Source organism: Protopterus annectens, chromosome 2.part0 (genome assembly GCF_019279795.1).
Source record: "Protopterus annectens isolate FY-2018-M chromosome 2.part0, PAN1.0, whole genome shotgun sequence".
In the NCBI taxonomy this organism is placed as follows: domain Eukaryota; kingdom Metazoa; phylum Chordata; order Ceratodontiformes; family Protopteridae; genus Protopterus; species Protopterus annectens.
Genome location: NC_056728.1, coordinates 1,409,751,924 through 1,409,773,387, shown reverse-complemented (window position 1 = coordinate 1,409,773,387; position 21,464 = coordinate 1,409,751,924). Strand labels below are relative to the sequence as shown.

Below are 21,464 nucleotides of genomic sequence, written 5' to 3'. Positions count from 1 at the left end.
ATCCTGGTACCGTTGTCAAGGTACCATATGAGAATTCTTCAGAGGACATTGGAAACTCAGTGGTCCATTCTCTACCATCCTTTATCTAGTCTGTTCAAAACAGCACAGGCTTGCAAAAATCTTCTCTTATGGTAGATATACTCCAGTCCAAGTACAAGGTCATCCCTTTGCTGTTCCCCCAACCCAAGGCCATAATGACAACAGATTCTTCCCGAATCTGGTGGGGGCACTGCTTGGGAAAGACCAAGTAGTGTGGTACTCTGAGGAGTGCATATGAATGTTCTGGAAATTACAGCAGTCGTTCTAGCATTGCAGGCCTACCAGGATCATCTCCCCACTGGGACTATTGCAATCCAGGTGGACAATGTTAGTCTGGTACATCAACAAATTAGGGGAGTCTTATCTTAATCCCCTTGTGAAGAAGCTTTGTGTGTGCGCCAGTGGATGAACTCATCCAGTTGATTTCCGATAGCACACATCCCTGGGAAATCCAACGTGATTGCAGACAAGTTAAGCAGGTCCATTTTAATGCCTCACAAGTGGTCCCTCAATATTAAGATTGCTGAAAGGATTTTGTCAGTGGGGACAGCCATGCTGTGATCCTTTTACATCTCCCCTCAACAAGTGCAGCTTGATGTCCTATTTCCAATGTTGCAGTATTCTACTTGTGGGTTTACTCTTCTTCCTCTCCAGTTTGTCCGGCCAGGTTTACAAAGGTTTTCAGTCCCTCTGGGTGCGTCGGATATCTGATGTGGCTGCAGGAATGTGGGCCATAAAAGTGATGTCTGTACACACCAGCCCTCAGAACTTTTCAGCTGCCAGTTGTACACCAGGTGCTCCTGCTTCTCACAGATGTCGGATCGAAGAAAGATCAAGTACCCCACTGGGAATTCTTTGCTTCTACTTTGTTGATAATTATAGTCTGTTCATGTCATCCGTTAAGGGCAAGTACGGTCAGTAGATTCCCCACAAAGATGCACATGACCAGTGTCTCTCGTCTAGGCAGGGAACACGACCAAGAGAAAGGCTCCATTTGCCGATCGTTTTTCCCGAAGACCTTATGTCTCTGTTTGCAGGACTTACATTTGTATTTAGAGAATCAGAGCTTGAGAAACAAATAGCATTAGGGATGGAGGCTGTGCCTGATGCCCCATCTGAACTGCCTAGGAAGAGTGCCAAGTCGTAGCTGCCTACTGTCTGCTGTGCCTCTGTCTGCCATACCTGAGTCTGTAGACAACTTGGCAGAGCATCTGGCATCTGCCAGTGTAGGTAAAGCAGGTACCTCTGAGGAAGCCACACAATCTCGAGCGGACGACATGTCCACAGAGGATTTACTGGTGCCTGCCTTGGATGCTGGGCGGGGGGCACCAGTTTTTAGTCTGGGCCTATCGGACACCACCGCCGCCATCCCGATGCCTGACCCAAGGCATATTCCTAGCCAGATGCCAGCGAGGCCTTTAAAGAAAAACAAAAAACCTACTCCAACCTCTGAAAGCATGTTGGATTGGCAGGCCTTCAGCCAGAGCTTGTTCAGTGCCTTTATGGCCCTTAGGCCTTTTGCAGAACCCTCTGCCACTGCTCCTCCCAGACCTCTCATCCATTAAAGGAGGGTAGATCAGCCCGAAGAGGAAGTATTGTCTGATTCCTCTGAGGACTCTTTCTTACTCTTCCCATATCTCATCCCCCCCTTGGGATATGGATCTCCTGAGGAGAGCTCTGTTGAACCTGACTCCCCTGTAGAGGATCTTAACTTTGGGGAAACTATTAATAAGATGAAAGACCACTTTAAGTGGCAATCCTTGAATATGTCTTATGTACAAAAAAGGTTTTATGACCTTATTCAAATTGGCTCTCCCAGTCCTTCTGCCATCCCTTTTATTCAACCTGCATTCTTGGATGCTTTTGCCTCGGCCTCCATTAACTCAGATTCCCAGTCTCCAGCCCCACGTAGAGCAGACAGACTCTCTAAAGTCCCTGAGATGGAGAAATTTCTCCTTAAGTGCTCTCCTGCTGATCCTGTCACTATCTCCATCTCCATGGACAGGGCCTCCAAGCTCCTTCCTACCACTACCATCTTCCCTGCTGATAAAGACAGCAAGACTATGGAGAGGTTGGAAAAGGAAATCTATACTTCTGCTACCTTCTCATTTAGAGCCGCCAAATACCAAACTCGTATGACCTGATACTACTTAGCTCTGCTGGACAAAGCCACTAAAGATTTAGATGGCATCCCTGACTGTGCAGCCAAAGCTTCCTTGTTTTCACTGATGGCAGTCATCTCCCAAGTGAGTAGACACTGCTTAGATGCAGTTATAAGCTGCAGCCTCAACCAGGTCAGCTGCATCAGCTTCAGTACTAAGGAGGTACTCACGGCTGCGCCTCCAGCCTCTTCCAGATGACTTCAGGGCCAAACTCCTTGACGCACCTTTGGATCACTCAGCCCTTTTTGGTGCAAAAGTGGCTGAACTGTTAAGTCCTCACAACAGAAAGGAAAATAATTACAGGACGTAAAACATATATTCTAGTATCGTCTATTCCAAAGTTCCAGAGGAAACTACCCGACAGGGACAGTTTCAGAAAACCTCCAGGCCTGTAGTTCCCAGGTCCAGAAGACCCCCCTAGAAGACTGACTTCTCAGTATTCCATCCAAAGGTCCCCCCTTCCTGACAGGGCAGGTGGTGTCTGACTGCCTGCCAAAATTTCAGCTCCCAGCCCCCTCAACCATACCTCTGTCTGCCCGTCTCTCTCCCTGCATGGTCACTCATTACCACAGACAAATGGATTCTGTTCATCATATGGAACGGCATCTTCATGTCCTGGACCCCCCCCCCCCCCCCCCCCCGTCAAGTCTGGGCATACCACAGCCTTCTCCCAGTCAGCTACCCCTCCTCCATCAGGTTTTGCAAACCGTGCTACTACAAGGCACCATAGAACCAGTACCTACACAAGCAAAAAGGGATTCTACTGCAGAATCTTTTTGGTACCCATAAAGGAAAGAACATGGAGGAAGATTGTAGACCTCTCGCTCCTCAACCCCTTCTTAAAAGTTCCTGCTTTCAGGATGCTCTCACCCTACCTACTCTTTCCACACAGTGCTTTGTCATCTCTGGACATAAAGGATGCTTACCTTCACATTTTAAAGCCTGCCTTCAGGAAATACCGGAGATTCCTGGCAGGCTCATCCCACTTTCAGTTCTGTGCCTTGCTCTTTGGGCTCTCTGCTGCCCCCAGGATATTTACAAAATGCCTGGCTCCAGTCATCGCCTACTGCAGGGAAAAGGGAATCCAGTTATTCCCTTAACTAGATGAGCTAATTCAGGCAAAAGGCAAGGAAACTCTTCTCTGCCACTCACGGGACCTTCTGGTAAACCTACAGGCTCTAGGGTTCATAATCAACTTCCCAAAATCCCACCTCAGTCCCACACAAGATGTTGTCTTCCTGGTTGCAGGATCAGGGCAGACCTCATGAAGGCCTTTCGTCCAGCAGAAAAGGTGGTATCCCTTTAAGACCACTTTCTTGCTGCACTACAATCAATAGACCTGACTGCAAGATGATTTCTGAGGCTTCTAGGTTACATGGTAACTACCATTTCCATGTTGCCCCTAGCAGGGATGCACATGAGGAAAATTCAGTGGTACCTCTGGTCATTGTAGACCCAACACTCCCACCCTTTAGAGTTCAGGATCCCGCTGCTCCCCTGCTTGCATCAGGAACTGAGATAGTGGGTGGCTCGGGTAGCCCAAAACCCAGGACTGCCACTGCATACACCCTCTCCCAAGCTATGTACACAGAAGCCTCAGACCTGGGCTGGGGAGCAACTCTTTGGGAAAGAAAAGTACAAGGTTTGTCGATGGACACAAACAAGATCACACAAACGTGAGAGAAATGAGAGCCATCCTCCTTGCTGTACTGGCCTTCCAGCCCTACCTAGAGCAGGGCCCTCTAAAGATATTCACAGACAACACCACAGTTCTGTGGTATCTCAACAAACCGGGAGGGGACAAATCCTACCTTCTATGCGGACAAGCTCTGCAGGCATGGGAACTGCCTACCTTACAGGATATCACCCTTCAGGCAGCCTATATCCCATCCGTGCACAACTCCCAGGCAGATTACCTAAGCAGAACCATTTCAAACAACCATGAATGGATGCTGCACAGAGATGTTTTCCTGACACTAGTCCACAGGTGGGATATTCCACAAATAGACCTGTTCGCCTCCTCCATAAACAGGCAGCTTCTGGCTACTGCACCAGGACACCAGACCCCAAGGCAGTACCAACAAAAGCCTTCTTGATTAACTTGGAAGGAGAACTTTCTTTATGCATTCTCCCTTCCCATTGATACAAAGGGCCTTGCTGAAAATTCATCAGGACTCTCCCAAAATCTTGCTGATGACTCCCTACTGGCCAAGACAGCACTGGTTCCCTCCTCCTTTTCACCTGTCCAAGGGCAATCACCACAAGTTACCCCCTTCAGTGGACCTGCTCACACAGAACAAGAGGACTCTGATACACCCACAGTGGCAATCTAGGCACCTCACCTTATGGCGGATAGGATTCTGATCTCCTTCAGACACCTATTTAATGTGGATGTGCTCAGTGTCCTGCAGGAGGCCAGGAGACTCTGCACAAGGAAATTCTCTCTCTAAATGGAAAAGGTTTTCTATTTGGTGTCTCAAAAGACAGTTGGACCTGCTGGAAAGCAATATGCCTCTCAACCTGTCATACCTTTGTGAACTCATGCAGACAGGGTAGTCTTACTCATCTCTGAAGGCAAACTTGGCTGCTATCTCTGCCTGCCTGCCTCCTGGATCCACCTCTTACTTCCAGACACCTTTCCAAACTTTTCCTCAAAGGTGTATTACACTTAGGACCCCCTAGGAAAGTCTCTCCCTCCCTGGGACCTAAACTATGTTATAGAAAAACTCACTAGCCCCTTTTGAGTCAGCAGACAAGGCCACCTTAAAATTTTGCACATGGAAAACTGTATTGCTGGTAGTTCTGACTTCCACCAGAAGGGTTTCAGAATTGCAAGCTCTTATGGCTACACCACCTTTCCTAATCTTACACCTGGACAGGGTGACCCTCAGGACAAACCAGTCATTCATTCCCAAAGTAGTGAATGACCTATCCATGAACCAGCCCATCTACCTGCCCACCTTATTCCCTAACCCACAGGGGGATAGTGTATGCTAGATTCCCTAGACGTCCATAGGCAACTGAGGTTTTATCTGCATAAAACCAAACCCTTTAGGAAATCAGACCAGCTGTTTGTCTCCTTCCACCCTAGGGCCTTGGGGAAAGCTGTGAACAAGCAGACCATTTTAGCCTGGATCTCCTGGGCCATTTCCTTCTGCTACCTACACTATGGTAAAATGTTGCACGGCAATATCAAGGCCCACTCCAGAGCAATGACCTCTTCTGGAGTCTTCTTTAAAGGGTTAGACACCAACTCCATACTTGAGGCAGCCACTTGGTCCTCAGTTCACACCTTAATTAAACGCCACAAACTGGACCATATCTCCAGAGCAAGGGTGGGGTTTGCCAGGGCTATCCTACACGAATTCCCGGAAACTTCATCTAGGCCATCAACCAATCCTAAGTGAGCTTTTGCACTCACCCACAAGTAGAATCCTGCAACATTGAAACAGAAGGACATAGGAAAGTTGTGTAAAATCTTACCATAACCATAGATGTCCTCTTCCATGTTGCAGGATTCCTTCCCACCCACCTTCCCCTCTTATACGACTGCACTTGCTCTCCGGGGTGATACTGGCTCTGACTGGGGCTTTTACTAGGTTCTGAGAGCTGGTGCTTACTGACGTCACTTTTATGGCCCACATTCCTGCAGCCACGTCAGATGCCTGACACACCCAGAGGGACTGAAAATCTTTGGAAACCTGGCCATACAAACTGGAGCGGAAGAAGGGTAAACCCACAAGAGGAATACTGCAACATGGAAGAGAAAGACATGTATGGTTATGGTAAGATTTTACACAACTTTCCTTTCTTTGCCCTGACTCCCTCCACCCTCGCCACTGGGTGTGTCACCAAGGGGCACACTACTTCACGATTAGCCCCTCTGTCTCCTTTACGCCTTTCCCCCATTACCTCTAATCCCCAAATTTATTCATAAAGCATCTCTATTGAAGAGAACAGTTGTCCTCCTTGCCCCTTATTGGCCTCTTCAGATTTTGTTTCCCTTTCTTTGACCCATTTACTTCATCCTCCATGTATTCAGGATCCTACTGCAGATCTACTATCTCACCCGGCATCCAGACATTTCAAGCCTAAAATCGACCACATGGTTTCTCCTTTTCCATTGATTGCTAGACAGCCTAGGCTGTCCTCTCTGGTCTGTCATATTCTACTATAATCTCATAAAGCTTCCATCAGGAAACGTTATAGAAGTAAATGGGAAAAGATTTGCTATTTGGGCTCAGCAGAAAAATCTCGATCCCTTTTAAGCACTGGTTTCTAAAGTTCTTGAATTTTTAGCTATAATTTTCAATGAAGGTGCTACCTCTTCTACTGTTAAATTGGCAGTGGCAGCTAGTTGTACTTTTCATACAGGTATAAATAACTCCTCTTTAGCCTACTACAAACTTTTGTAAAGCTTTTCTAAGGGGAACTTAGCCCCCCCCCCCCTGTTAAAAGATCCATCTCCTTGGGATTTGAACATTGTTTTACAAACCTTAACGCAATCTGTTTGAACCATCAGTTAAGTGTGAACTAAAATTCTTGACCTGGAAAACTGTCTTTTTAGTGGCCATTACTTCTGCTAGACAAGTGTCAGAATGTAGGCCCTGTCATCCAATCCTCCTTACTTGATTTTTCATAAGGATAGAGTATTCTTGTGGCCCAATCCTTCCTTTTTTTTTTTTTTTTTTTTTTTTCTTAAGGTGTTTTCAGAATCCAGTATTAACCAAATTATCAACCTCAGTCTTTCCAAACTTTTCAAATAAGGGAGGATATGCATTGCACCTTTTGGACGTTCATGGGCAATTATGGTTTTATCTACATAGAACCATAAGTTTTAGGAAATCAGAACAATTTGGTCTCTTTCGGAGTCTTAGGCAAACCATTTTCTAAACTGACTTTAGTCAAATGGTCGAGTGTATTACCTTTTATGATTAACTGGGATTGTCAAACCACCAAAAGTGCGTTCTACCAGGTCTGTTGCAACTTAAGCATTTTTATCCAGAACGTCATTGGATGATTTGTGCAGGCGCAATTTAGGCTCATCTTCATACTTTTACTGCCCATTACAAATTGGATCTGGTCTCTAGGGTAAGAGCAGCCTTTGGCTTGGTGGTGGTCTGGTACATCTTTTCTTGGAGTCCTCCCAGGGTTTAGGTAGCTGGGGGCTCTGTCCCAACATTTGAGGAATGAATGCAAATGATCACATCAAATAAAAAAAAAAAGTTATGTGCTCACCATAATGCTTCATTTGTGTTAATTTTCATTCTTCAACTTCCCTCCACCCCGCTCCTTATTTGACTTTTGGAAGGATTGTAAGATACTGAAGGAACTATTGTTCCTTTGAGTTCCAGATTCTGTTGATTCATCACTTTTTAATACTTTCTGGTTTCAGGGACAGCAAACAGAATCTGAGGTATGTTAATTACAAGGACATTATGGGTAAGGGAGGAGCTAGAGAGTTTGTGCTCCATGAGGTGGAAAAAGTCAGTCTGATCCAAGGATCAGATTCGAACCCAACAGTTGAATTAAAATGAACACCACAGATGAATGGTGTAAGTACATAACCTTTTTTGTTTACACCCTTTCCTTTACTAGCCAGGAGACTCCCCAAAGGCTATAATGGTAAATCCTCTTTTTGGTCCAGGCACCTATGGTTCTGCCTTATTTTTGAAAATGGCCAAAGGCAATTACTACAAGCTTCCTCACAAAATGGACTTGCTCAGACAGGACAGGGATTATTTGGCTCACCCCAGCCTTCAATTCCTTCGGTTGATTGCCTGGATGATAGCTTTTAATACCTTTTAGGCACCTCTTCTCTGAGGTTATGCAGCAGGTATTAAATTAGGAGGCAATGATACCTGCCACTTGAAAATCATATTTGGGAAAGTGATTCTTAGCTTAGCAAGAGCTATAAAATCATCTAAGATTAATCTGTCTGCCATTTCTCCTTGTCTGACCTTAGATTTCTTCCATTTCAAGTGAAAGTTTTTCAAGGGGTTTTAATTATCTGTCCATCTGTTAAAGTTGAGGCTCCTTCTTGGGATCTTTATTTTGTACTAGAGAAGCTTGCAAAGTGTTCTTTTAAACCAGCATATGAGGCTGAATTATCCTGGAAAATGGTGTTAATTGCTGTCATGACTTCTGCCAAAAGAATACGAATTAAATCTTAACAGTGACCCATCCCAGTTTCATTTTTCCATAAAGATGTGAGAGAACCCTTCATTTACTCCTAAGGTTATTTCCAAATTCTGAGCCAGGCCATTAATCTCCGTTTTCTTTCCATAGCTGAGAAATGAGGGAGTAGAGAATTCTGCTGACTTTGGAAGGCGATAAGAAATGCTTAATACTGTATTGCCAGAACCAAATTCTTCAGAGTTGCTGAAAAGCTGATTTCCTTTAGAGGCAAAACAGAGGGGCAAGTAGTTCAAAATAGACTTTCTGGATGACTCTCCCAGACTATTGCCATTTGCTACCGTCACTATAAATGTACACCTGGCAAGGTTAAAGCCCATTCTAACAGAGCTGTGGTTATTTTGCAGTATTTTGGAAAGAAGTTGATTGTAGAAATTGGCTGGAGATGGCAAATTGGTCATCCTTGTACACCTTTACCAAATATCACAAACTAGATCCCTTCTCTAGATTCAGAGTACGATTTGCTAGGGCGGTTGTCTGAAGGCTCATGGATTTTGACCCATATTCTGCATCCCTTGCTCTAAGTTTTAGCATTTGACTCCTGTAGCGTAGGACACTGCAGCAATGATCTGAAGAGCATGGTTTAGTTGTCTAATTATGCCACAACAGATGTTAGAATAGATTCATTGCTGCAGTAGCCACTGCCTCAGTCCATGCTGATTTTGGTTATTGTTAGCAAGGGTGTGCTTTTTTGTGGGGAGGTGGGCAAGAAAGTGCCAGCATTTGCACCATAGCTGCTATTTTATCCCTGCACTCCTGAAGTAAGTCAGTAGGTATGGCACATCGAAGGTGACATCCAGCTTTGGGGGGGGGGGGGCAGATCTTGGCAGGATGTTTCACAGAGCTTAGGTCACTGCCGCAGTGATTTTTTTTCCTAACATCTACTGTTGTGGTAAGATTGCTTACACAACTGTATAGTATTTCTGTGAATTTTATAACTGTTCTCCTTGACACAAGATTTTCCAGGCTGGCATGTGTATGGACTTCTCCAGAGATCAGACAAGAAGTATGACGAAGCCATTAAATGTTACAGAAATGCACTAAAGTGGGATAAGGACAATCTTCAGATTCTGCGTGATTTGTCTCTGCTGCAAATTCAGATGAGGGACCTTGAAGGTTATAGGGTAAGTAGATGCGGATCCTTTTTGGTGATGGAAGTCTTTGTGGATTTATTTGTTAAAGCAGAAGATTTGCAAATTTTAAAATGTAGTAGTTTTTTTGATTGGCTACAGTAGTAGTTTCTCCTAGGACTGTGATCTTAATGTGGTATAGTGGAGTTTGCCCTTGATCATCCTTATGTTGTCGAGACAGCTGAAGGCCAGTTCTGGACTTTTCTTTGCTCTGAATCAACATTCAAAAGTGACAGTTATGCAATCCATTCTCAGCATTTTCTCCTGTCATATCAGAATTTTAGGGGAAGTCCGATGTGTGCATTGCAACTTCACTGTCTGCAGCAAAGAAATACAGAATGTGTGTATGCCAGTGCACTGCTTCGTAGTCCGTACATGTAACACCTGAGTCATAAATGGAGCTGAAAATTGTATTTATTTCAAATTAAGTCAAACTACCCATTCAACATCTGCTTTCAATGGTTCTAACAATTACATTTTAACGTCTGCTATAATCTTTACCAATTATGAGGTTCCTTAAAATGTTAGAGGACTACATAACTTATAAAAATACATAATAAATTAGCTTTTGAGACCATTATAAGAAGTATCCAGTCTAAAAATATACCAAGTTTCCTTTTGCAGTAAAATGTCTGAAACATTAATATGTAAATTTGAATTCTTAAAAATACATGAAGTATTTTGACAAAAAAAACTATCAGAGGAATGTTCTATTTGAAAATACATGGTAACAGGACCTTTTTTGGGATTTATTCTTCAAGTGTTTTAGTACCTGTACCTTTACTGGTAAACTTGTGTGACTTGTAAGTGTAGGCTACACTAACTGGTATTGGAAAGCATTTCTCTCCATTAGTATGTTCAGAGGTGGTATCCAAGTATGTATATACACTACAGCCTTTATATGTACCAATTTATTAGTGTGTGAAAATTCTTTTAAGAATTATACCATACAATGCATCAGATTTGTTTTTTGATAGTTGCTTAACTTTTTCATCTTTAAAGAATTGCCAGACAGCTGATGTGACTTGTATGCGGGCGTGTTTTAATAGGTTTATCCTTCATCTTGCTCAGGAAGTGTCAGTAAATTGATTAACAATTGTTCGAAAGACGGCTCACTCCTTCTAACTTTATGTAGGAAGAAAATACTGCAGAGATTTTGAGAGGAGGTGGGAGGGCATTTATGTCATGTGTTGTGTGTAAAATGTCCTATTGTGATGTTGCAGCATTCTCAACACTGAGTGTTCTCTTGCTACTCGAATGTCCAGCCAGTGTACAAAAGCTGGTAGTCACTGCTGGGTATATGGGATGTATGATATCTTGGGGAACATTGGCCATAAGTGATGTCTGCACGTACCAGACCTCACAACTTCTCTGCTGTCAATCAACTGTCAGTTAAGTACCCCGTTGGGGATATTTGTTTCTTTTGATCACTGCTTTGTGTGTAGGTTCATGTCATCCATTAAGTAAAAGTGCAGGTGCGGTTGTGAGATCCCCTGTAAGTATGCCCACGAGCTTTGCCTTTTTTGTTTAGGGCCTGTGCATAACCGTAACTCATATTCCATCTGCCAGGCATTCATCCCAAAAATGCTACAGAGTCTGCACATGTAATATTTACCTCGAGAATCAGCATCTTACGCACTTAGCTTTGGGTATGGAGTGACTGGCCAGCCTGTGGAGCCACCTAAGAAGGCAGCCTTGGTTATTAGGCCTGAATCTATAGCTGCACCTCCTACACCCGATGTCCCTCCTGTGGCTAACGTCAGACTGGAGGAACGCTTGGTTGCTGCTGATATGGGTAAAGCGGGTACCAGTGTGGAAGCCACAGAATTCAGCGCAGATGGCATGTCCTTGTAGGTAAGACAGACGCTGGCTTCTGACTGTGAGGGAGAACCTCTGTTTGTACCGGCTACCCAGATGGAGATCTCCACTATTTCACAGGCTTCTGAATCTAGGCTTACCTTGACCCAGACACCCGCTAGGCTTTCCCTCAAAAGAAAACAGGAAACCTGTTTCCCCAGCAATTGAGCTAGCTAGATTGGTAGGCCTGTACTCAGTCTATTTAATGCTTTTATTGTTCTGAGGCCTGCTTCACTCTTAGCCTCCCCTGGGCCACCTCCTGTAATGAGTCTTCGGCTTCAGGCCTTGGACCCTTCACAGCCTGAAGCTGAGGAATCCTCTAACTCTTCAGTAGATTCTCTTAAGTTTCACAAATGCTATCTCCCCTTGGCTATGCCTCCCCTTAAGAAATCTACAGAAACAGGTTTCCCAGACGAAGATCTTACCCTTTGGGAAGGCCATTTCAAATGGGATTCTTCTGAAATGACTGAGGTACATAAGCGGTACTATTAACTTCTTCAGATGGACTCCCATGCCCCTTCAGCTATTCCCCCTGCACTTCCTGCATTTCGTGATGCTTTCAGTGCAGCATCAGTGCTTAGGTTACAGCCACTTTCTGATATCAGGGCAAACCTCAACTGCACCCCTGAATAACTGCTCTTTTTGGGTTAAAGGTGGCAAAATTATTCAAAACTCTGTAGCAAAAGTGGAAGGAGTTACAGGACCTCAAACACTTGTTTGTGTCTCCTGTTCCCAAATTCCACAGGAATTACCCCTCTAAGACCCAATTCACCAGGAAGCACTTTGCACCCCCCCTCCTAGTAGCAGAAAGACTCCCAGGAAGCAAGCCACTACTACCAGTCCTGCACAGACTCCAGCCCAGAAGCCTCAATTTCAAGACAGGGCAGGAGTGTGTGACTACCTGCCATCTGTAAAACAACCTCCCGACACCATCCCCCTTATCCCTAAGGCTCTTTCTCTGCCTCCTGCATGGAAAAACATCACCATAGACAGGTCTTGTCCATTATACAGATGGGTTATTTTATGACCTGGATCACAACACCTTCCTTGAGAAGCATTCCACAGCCCCTCCAAAGTGCTTCTTCCATTATTTCAGCCAGTTATGGGCAACCCTATGGCCCAGAGAACAATTCAGCCTGCCCCTATGTCAGAAAGGGGAAAAGGTTACTACTCGAGACTTTCTAGTCCTAAGAAAAGGTGGGCCCCGGAGACCAATTTTAGATCTTTCCCATCGTAACCTCTTTCTGCAAGTACCCACCTTTCGAGTGCTCACTCTGCAGGCCCCCTTCCCCTTGATCTTTCCTCAAGGGTTTTTGGCCACCTTGGACATCAAGGATGCCTACTTGCACATCTCAATAAGGAACAGAAACACAAAACAAAGAGCCTTCTAGGTTGGTGAAAATCCTTTACTGGTGTCTCCTGGTACCTCGGCTGAAAAGCCTTAAAGGGATAATTAACACACCAGAAACACGGTACTTGTATATCAAATTCATCAGTAGTTAAAGTAACACCCAAAAATTACAAGTGATGCACTAAATTTAAAGTGATACTCAAATTTGCATAACAAACATCCATGCTGTGTCCACATATTTCCTAAATGCATAATCACATTTAAACTTTCACATTAATCTCCAAGTTGAGACCTGAAGGAAATAATGTATTAAAATTAATGGACCCTTGTTTCTAAAGCCAGTAACTTATTCCTATATAATTTCCCATGTTGGTACATGGGCTTGGCTAGTACACTAAAAAATAAAGAATCTGAACCCCCCATGGTAAGTGCAAAAGTGATAGGCAACTGGGCTGTCTAATCTCCTATGCCTGATGCCCCCCAAATGCTTCAAAATGCGTTTTTTGACTTGTATTTTAGTCTGTCCAACATACCACTTACTCTGAGAACAGCCACATCCCACAATATAGACCACTCCACTAGAGTGACAGGTAAAACTCGGCGTGGCTTTGTATACTCTGTCAATCTTATTACCATGTAAATTCCTAACCCTGGGACAAACTTTGCATTTGGAGCAAGGGAAACATCCCACCTGACAACCACTGCCTACCGTATTGTTCTTCCTGTTAAGCAACTGCTTCAGATTCAAAAATAGTCTGTGTGAAAAAGTATATTTTCCGGAAATACTCCTTTAGTCATATTCCCTTGCACACACCTATGGGCCAAAACTTCCTAACTAAATTCTTTAGTGTATCAGAAAAGGGCGAAAACCTACTGACAAACTATCTGTCAGCTTCCTCATTGTGAACCCATTAATTCTCATGCCAGAGTTGCCCTGTAATGGATGCTTAAAACATTTTTCTCTGTCTTAACCAATAAATCAACCTGATATCCCCTGGGTAATAGTTTATCCCTTACTTTAGCGAACTCTCTTCCGACCTAACACTTATCAGATGTGTTACTGAAAATGCGTTTATATTCCCTGAACGGTAATGAATCCAATAGGTGGGGGGGGTGCATACTTGAGACCAATAAAACAAAAATTGTTAGTCGCAGTCTCTCTGTGGTAAGGTCTAAACTTAACAGATTAATCCTGCCCCACATAAAGTTCCAAGTCCAAGAACTGCATCACCTCTCTGATGATCTTAAAAATGAACGACAACCCAAAGTTGTTCCTTTCCAGGTTCACCATGAATTCCTCAATCTCCTGTTTCCCCTTTACATATAAAAATCCAATCTATATATCTCTTGTAGATGATTACACTGTTTGAAAAAAGTGTTCTAAATAAACACATTTTCAAAGAAATTCATGAAAATAGCGTAAGATGATGCAAAGGAGGCACCCATAGCGGTGCCTCCCTTCTGCAAAAATAACTTGTCCTCAGACTCGAAAAAATTGTCAAGCTGAATTCCAATAATTGTAGGATATAACTAGTTCTAGGACTCACCTAGCATCCTGGCTACGGCTTCCATGTCTAAAGAATGGCTAATGCTAGTGTACAACACCTTGACGTCCACACATACCCAATAAAAATCCTTCTCCCAAGGCATCCCACCAACCAAATCACAAAAATCCTTACTATTCCTGATACGCGAAGGCACCCGTGAAACATAATTTTTCAACTGTTCATTCAAAAAAATTCCTACATGTTATAAATAATATCCCACCCTGGACACTATTGGTCTTCCCGGGGGATCTGTTAAACTTTTATGAATTTTAGGGATGGTGAAAAATCTGGCTCTTTTGGGTCTGGGTCTCTTGACAGACAATTTTTTAACATCCTTCGTGCTAAAAAAAACTACCCTTTCACACCTTTCCATCAATTCTAATAAAAGGGAATTAAATTCAGCAACTGGGTCATACTCTAACTTCGGATATACATTCTCATCATTCAGTAGCTGATATGCCATCTTATACTTTTCTTAGATAAAATGACCCAGTTGCCCCACTTGTCCACCTGGGTAAAAAACAGGTTCTCACTATCATTCTGTATAGTTTGTAAAGTTAACCACTCATTTTTAGTTAAGTTATAAACTTTTTGCTTTTTTACAAAAACATTGTATTCACGTCCAGTTTCTCTACACAATGTTTTTTCAGAAACGTTAATAGCAGTGGTATACTTAGGAGGAATAAAATGACTTGCATGAGGAACAGATGGAACCTTAAACCTTCCATAACCAGTGATGAACCCTTACCCCCACTGTCATTGCCATTATTAGCCACATGCCCGTGATGAAACAAATCATTATAACATTCATCTTCATAAAATTATTCCAAATCATTAATGTTAACCAAAACATTATCATGCAGTGTTACATTCAACAGTGAGCTGTCAAAGTCCATCATGTCACTTTCCTCTGTTATACTAATTTGCTGCACTTCATTTGAAATATCCTGAACACTTTTATTGTAAAAAAAAAAAAAAAAAAAAAAATCCTCATTACATTTTCTGCAAAAACGCCCCACTTCCAAGAATAAATCTGCTAAACTACGAAAACGTAGTTAATACCGTCATCAATTTTCAAACATGATAGATTAATAATGTTAAATTGTTCAGGCTCAACATACCTATTTAGCAAAAAGTCCTCAGCCCTCAAATGAGCTGAACCAATGTCCAAAAACGAGCAAGACTTTATCTCCTTGTTCTTCTGCTGTTCGAACCAGCATCTCTGTTGTTTCCTTGCCATTTCTGGCCACTGCCTTGTTGCTGCTGCTGCACATCCTCGCTCGTCTCCATATTTAAATTTTCAAACTACACGCTCTTCCTGCTGCTGGATGCAGTATCACTAGAAGAAATGGAAGAATCCCCCGATACGTGAGAACTGCCCTCATTTGGGTGGCTATTGGCTCTACCCCTTTTAGATTTTCTCTGCCATGAGAAAATCTGATTACTTTCATAATCCTTAACATAACACTCCAATTTATGTTTTTTACGGAGGATGGATACCCCTTCCACTTTTGGACACTAACTTTTATGATGTTCATCGTGTTTCACTGTTGCAGTCATTACACTTGGGTTATCCTGCTGGCAGACTACCCGCAGTCTGCCTGAATTCCAAAGTCCTGGTCCGGCATCTGTTGCCGTCGCATCTTCCCTGACATCAGTGCGCCAGGGGCACAAAAGATGCAGCCAATGCCATTTTTTCAGTCTTTCTTGCCGCGCGGTGTCCGAAGCAAAAGCAGCTCTTAAGTGCTGGTCGGCCGACTCCTGAGATTTTCAAAAAGAATTTCAGATCCGAAGTACTCATTAAAGCTAAGTACCCCGTTGGGGAAACTTTTTTTTCTTGCTCCAGACCGATGTCAGAAAAAGGTAACAATTGTATTTCTTGTGCAAAGCAAATACCTCATAAGGATTTTCATTCTTACTGTATTCTTTGCCTAGGTCCTGACCACGACGTTGCTAGCTGTCTGTTTTGTGCTAGATTTAACCAACACACTATTGAGCGTCGGTATGATTTTGCCTTTCATTACTTTGGCCGAAGATTTAATTATATAATGCCGTCTGAACAGTCGACGACTGGAGTTTACAAAAAGCGCAAGGAAAAGGACAGGCACCCGAGGTCCAAAACCAATGACCTCCACGAGGCCAGTTGCCGGTTCTCCGTGAGGCGCTTTCGCAGCCTCTGACGCCCGTTACCTCAGAGCCACAGGCTGCTTCTGACTCCCACGTGGAGCCGACTAGGCCCCTGGATACTCAAGGTATTGGACACTCTGAAACTATTCTCTCAGATGGGTCCAGAGCCGCTGAGCAGGCATCAGCTTCTGAGGGTGTTTTCAGACCTACACAGTTATATGTAAAGCCAACCTCAGCTTCAAAGGCAAAGACTAAAGCAGCTCTGAAGACAAAGAAACAAGTACAGCATTCTCCAGCACAGACTTCGGTTATTTTAAGCATCTGTTTTTTTAGGCATGGAAGACCTCATTACTTTGATCAGGGGTTCCCATCCCCCTCCTTATAAGAGGCCTAGGCAATAGACAGAATATGAATCTTCAGATCAGGTTTCCATTTCCTCTGACTCCTCTTCTGAACAGGGATACTCCCTTTCTCCCTATGAGGATTCTGATGCTGAAGAGTCTATTCCTTCAGCCTCTCCTCCTGAGGATTATTCTTTCGGGGAAACCCTTCATACCATGAGGGAGCACTTTCACTGAGAGAGCAAAGATTACTCAGAATCTCAGAAAAAGCTCAGAGACTTTACTTCCTCAGCACAGACCTCTTGCTATTCCACCTGTTCTAGACATAGTAGATGTATTTTTAGAGTCCAGCCTGTCTCCTGACTCTTTACCCCCTGCACCGGTTAAGCCTGACAGATACTACAGGGTTCGAGATTCCCACAAATTTCTATATAAAAACCCTGCTGCTGACCCAGAAACTATATCTCAGGGTCCCAAAGGGGTCAAGGCTTCCACTGTGAAAAACCCTGTCCCCTCTGATAGGGATTCTAGGGCACTGGACAGATGGGGGGAAAAAAGTTTACACTTCTGCTACCTTGGCTGTAAGAGCTTTAAATTGTCAATTTCATATGCTTAAATATCAGCAATATTTAATGTCACTGCTAAAACAGAAAATGTTGACAAATTCTGAATGTCCAGATAACAAGGAAATGCAGGATTTATTGCATGCAGCTGAACAAGCGGGAAAGCATACTTTGCAATGTGGTTTTTATTCACTGGAGGCCTCTTGCAGGGCCGCTGTTACGGGTACTGTCATTAGAAGGCATGCTTGGTTAAAGGAGCAAAATCTGCCTGATCATGTTAAAGCAAAATTATTGGATGCTCCTTTACAGCATGATACTTTTTGGTGTTAAGGCAGAAGAGGTGTTGAAGAAAATGGAGGATAAAGCGATATCTATGCAGACAGTTAAGGATTTCTTACAGGTACAACCACCCATATTTAGCAGGAACTGGCTTTCAAAGAATTGGTCCTTTCCGGTGTTACAGGCCACAAAGAGGTAGATAGACGCCCTAGAGGCAGATCACAGCCCCAAGGCTCATACAGGCCTAAACAATGGGGTGCTTCTACCTCCAAAAGCGGAGAAGACAAATCACAGCCATACAAGAAACAGTCTCAATGACTTTCCCCTGCCAGCACCAAGCACTTAACTTCTGGCAGCCCCTTTGGGGGGGGAAATAGCACTTTTTTCACAAAATTGGCATACGATCACCCAGGACAAATGGGCCCTAAATATCGTATCACAAGGCTACAGGTTCCACTTTCACACCCTGCCAAGGTCAAACGGTATGCCAGACCTGCCACGCAATCAATGGGCAGAGGCACAAAAACAAGTGTCATCCCTCATGGACATGAGAGCTATTCAGTTAGTACCACAGCAAGAGCAGGGACTAGGATTCTACTCAAGGCTATTCTTGGTGCCCAGAAAGGACAAAGCCTGGAGACCAATACTGGACCTGTCTATCCTAAACACATTCCTGGATATTCCAAAGTCTAGGTCCGGCGTTGGTTGTCGTCGCTTTCTTTCCTGACATCAGTGCGACAGGGGTATATAAGACACAGCCGACACCATTTTCTTCAGTCTTTTTTGCCACGCGGTGCCCGAAGCAGAAGCAGTTCGCAATTGGAAACCGAAGTCTTCTTTAAAGCTAAGTACCCCGTTGGGGAAACTTTTCTTGCCTCAGACCGAGGAAACTTTCAGACAAAGTTAACAATTGTATTTCTTGTGGGAAGCAAATACCGCATAAGGATTTCCATTCCCTCTGTATACCTTGTTTAGATCCAGACCACAACGTCTCGGGCTGTCGCTTTTGTGCTACTTTCAATAAACGCACTATTAAGTGTCGGGTGGAGTTCGCCCAGCACTTTTTTGGTAAAGCTTTTAATTATAAAATGTCGTCGGAGACTCCGACTACTGTTTTGTCCAAAAAACACAAGGACAAAGACCGACATGCGAGGTCCGCGGTCTCCACCGACACCACGCCAAAACCGGCTACACGTGCTCCGGTTCTCAGCGAGGCGCCTACGCAGCCCCTGACTACCGACGACACTTCTCTGGCGGTTTCTTCTGTAACCGAGACCGCAGGTCCCTCTGCCCATACCCTGACTACAGCTACCGAAGCCACTGTGAGAGTTGAGCCTCTTAATGTGGACAGGTCCACTTCCACCCATGGTGTATTCAGACCTTCTTCCTTTTCCATAAAGGCCTTTACTAAGTCTAAATCAGCCATGCATTCCAAGAGGTCTGTTGCACAGGGCCCATCTCCAGGCCCCATGCCCAAAAAGCAGATGCTCAAAATGGCTGAGGATTTAATTACTCTTATCGGGGGTTCCCGACCCCCGCCGGACAAGAGACCCAGAGTGGAGGAAGATTCTCCCTCTTCTGACCAGGGCTCCATTATTTCAGAACATTCTGATGAAGAGGAACATTCGTACTCCCCTTTTGAAGATTCTGATGCAGAGCAGTCCATCCCTTCTGTATCCCCCCCCCCCCCCCCCCAAGAAGACCTTTCTTTCGGGGAAACCTTGCATACCTTGAGGGGAATACTTCCATTGGGAAGGCCAAGATTTTTCAGATTCCAAGAAAAGGCTTAGGGAATTTCTTTTGCTACCTCAGCACAGACCTCTGGCGATACCTCCTGTCTTGGACATTCTTGATGATGTTTACTCGGAGGCTTGCCTTAATCCGGATTCCCTGCCTCCTGCCCCAGTCAAGCCTGATAGGTACTACAGAGTTCCTAACTCACACCAGTTTCTTTACAAAAGCCATAATGCTGACCCTGAAACCATTTCTCAAGGCCCCAAGGGAATGAAGGCCTCTACTGCTAAGAATCCATTACCTTCCTAGAGAGAGAGTCTAGATCCTTAGAAAGGTGGGGAAAAAAGGTATATACCTCGGCCACCCTAGCCATGAGGGCCTTAAATTGTCAGTTCCATATGCTTAAATATCAGCAGTTTCTGTTATCACAATTAAAGAATAAAATGTCACAACCTGAACAACCAGATTTGAAGGAGTTGCAGGATATGATTCATAGTGCAGAACAAGTGGGTAAACACACCTTACAAAGTGGCTATGATGTTCTAGAGGCCTCAAGTAGAGCTGCTGTTACAGGATCAGTCATTCGTAGACATGCCTGGCTTAGGGAACAAACCTTGCCTGATCATGTTAAGGCTAAACTGCTAGATGCTCCTTTACAAAAGGATGTATTATTTGGTACTAATGCTGAGGCGATACTACGGAAAATGGAAGAAAAAGCTAACTCTATGCAAACTGTCAAAGCTTTTCTACAGGTACAACCACCACGTTTTAGCAGAAATTGGCCTTCAAAAAACTGGTCCTTTCCAGCCACGGACAAGCCCCAAAGAGGTAGATACAGGCGCAAGGGGCAGAGGACAATCTCAAGGATCATATAGAGGCAGACAGTGGCAATCTCCAGCACCAAGAGGTGGTGAAGACAGTGCACAACAATACAGGAAACAAACCCAATGACTTTCCCCTTTGCATGCCAAGCAAGGCTCAGGTGGCAGCACCCTTGGGAGGAAAGCTGGCATTATTTTCAAAAAATTGGCATATTGTCACAAAAGACAAATGGATCCTGGACATTATAAACAGAGGCTACAGATTTAATTTTCACGCTCTTCCAAAAATGAGAGGCATGCCGAACCTGCCACACAATCAAAGGGCAGAGGCTCAAATACAAATTTCAAAGCTCATGGACATGAAAGCTATTCAAGAGGTACCTACTCACAAACAAGGTCAAGGTTTTTATTCCAGACTATTCCTGGTACCAAGGAAGGGAACCGACTGGAGACCCATTTTGGACTTATCCATCTTAAACACATTCCTACTCGTACCAAAGTTCATGATGCTCACCTTACAGCAGCTTCTTCCCATGCTGGGCAAGGAGTCTTGGCTGGTAACATTGGACCTCAAGGAGGCATACCTGCATGTCCCAATCAGACAAAGCTGCAGAAGATACCTCAGATTTCCTGCAGGTTCAATCCACTATCAATTCTCTGCATTGCCCTTTGGCTTATCTACTGCGCCCAGAGTATTCACAAAATGCCTGGCATCAGTAATTGCCTACTGCAGACTTAAAGGGATACAAATTTACCCTTATTTGGACGATTGCCTGATCCAAGCCGACAGCAAACACATACTTCTGGAACATCTGGCTTATGTAACACGGTTATTGCATTCTCTGGGATACACAGTCAACAAAGAGAAATCCAGGCTAACACCATCTCAGAAAATAATTTTCCTGGGTGCCAACCTGGACACAAACACCCAGATGGCCTATCTTACGCCAGAAAAGCAGGGGCAACTAACTCAGTTCTTCAAGATGCTAGCAATTTGTACCAGGCTAACAGCAAGGAAAATCCTGCAGGCTCTGGGCTTCATGGCATCTTGCATTCTTCTAATCCCATGTGCAAAGTTGCATATGAGGAAACTTCAATGGTACCTAAAAAACCTATGGTCTCAACACAGCCACAGTTTGGAAACAATATTACCACTAATTCCATGCTTGCAAAAGGAATTTCTATGGTGGGCCCAAGCATGCCAAACAAACACAGGTCTACCATTCTGCAAGCCTCAAGCAAATCAAGTCATCACAACAGACGCCTCAGACTACGCCTGGGGGACACACATGACAGGTGCATTCAGGGCAAATGGTCC

At 44.1% G+C, this 21,464-nt stretch overlaps 1 protein-coding gene across 1 annotated transcript in view; it reads left to right on the top strand.

Annotated features, from left to right (window-relative positions):
* The window catches only part of NAA15 (N-alpha-acetyltransferase 15, NatA auxiliary subunit), a 2,782,393-nt gene that overhangs the window by 530,811 nt on the left and 2,230,118 nt on the right, over nt 1-21,464 (top strand). Inside the window, exon 4 of the mRNA XM_044060403.1 lies at nt 9,363-9,520. Coding sequence (XP_043916338.1) covers nt 9,363-9,520 — 158 coding nt within the window. The remainder of the gene's footprint in view (nt 1-9,362; nt 9,521-21,464) is intronic.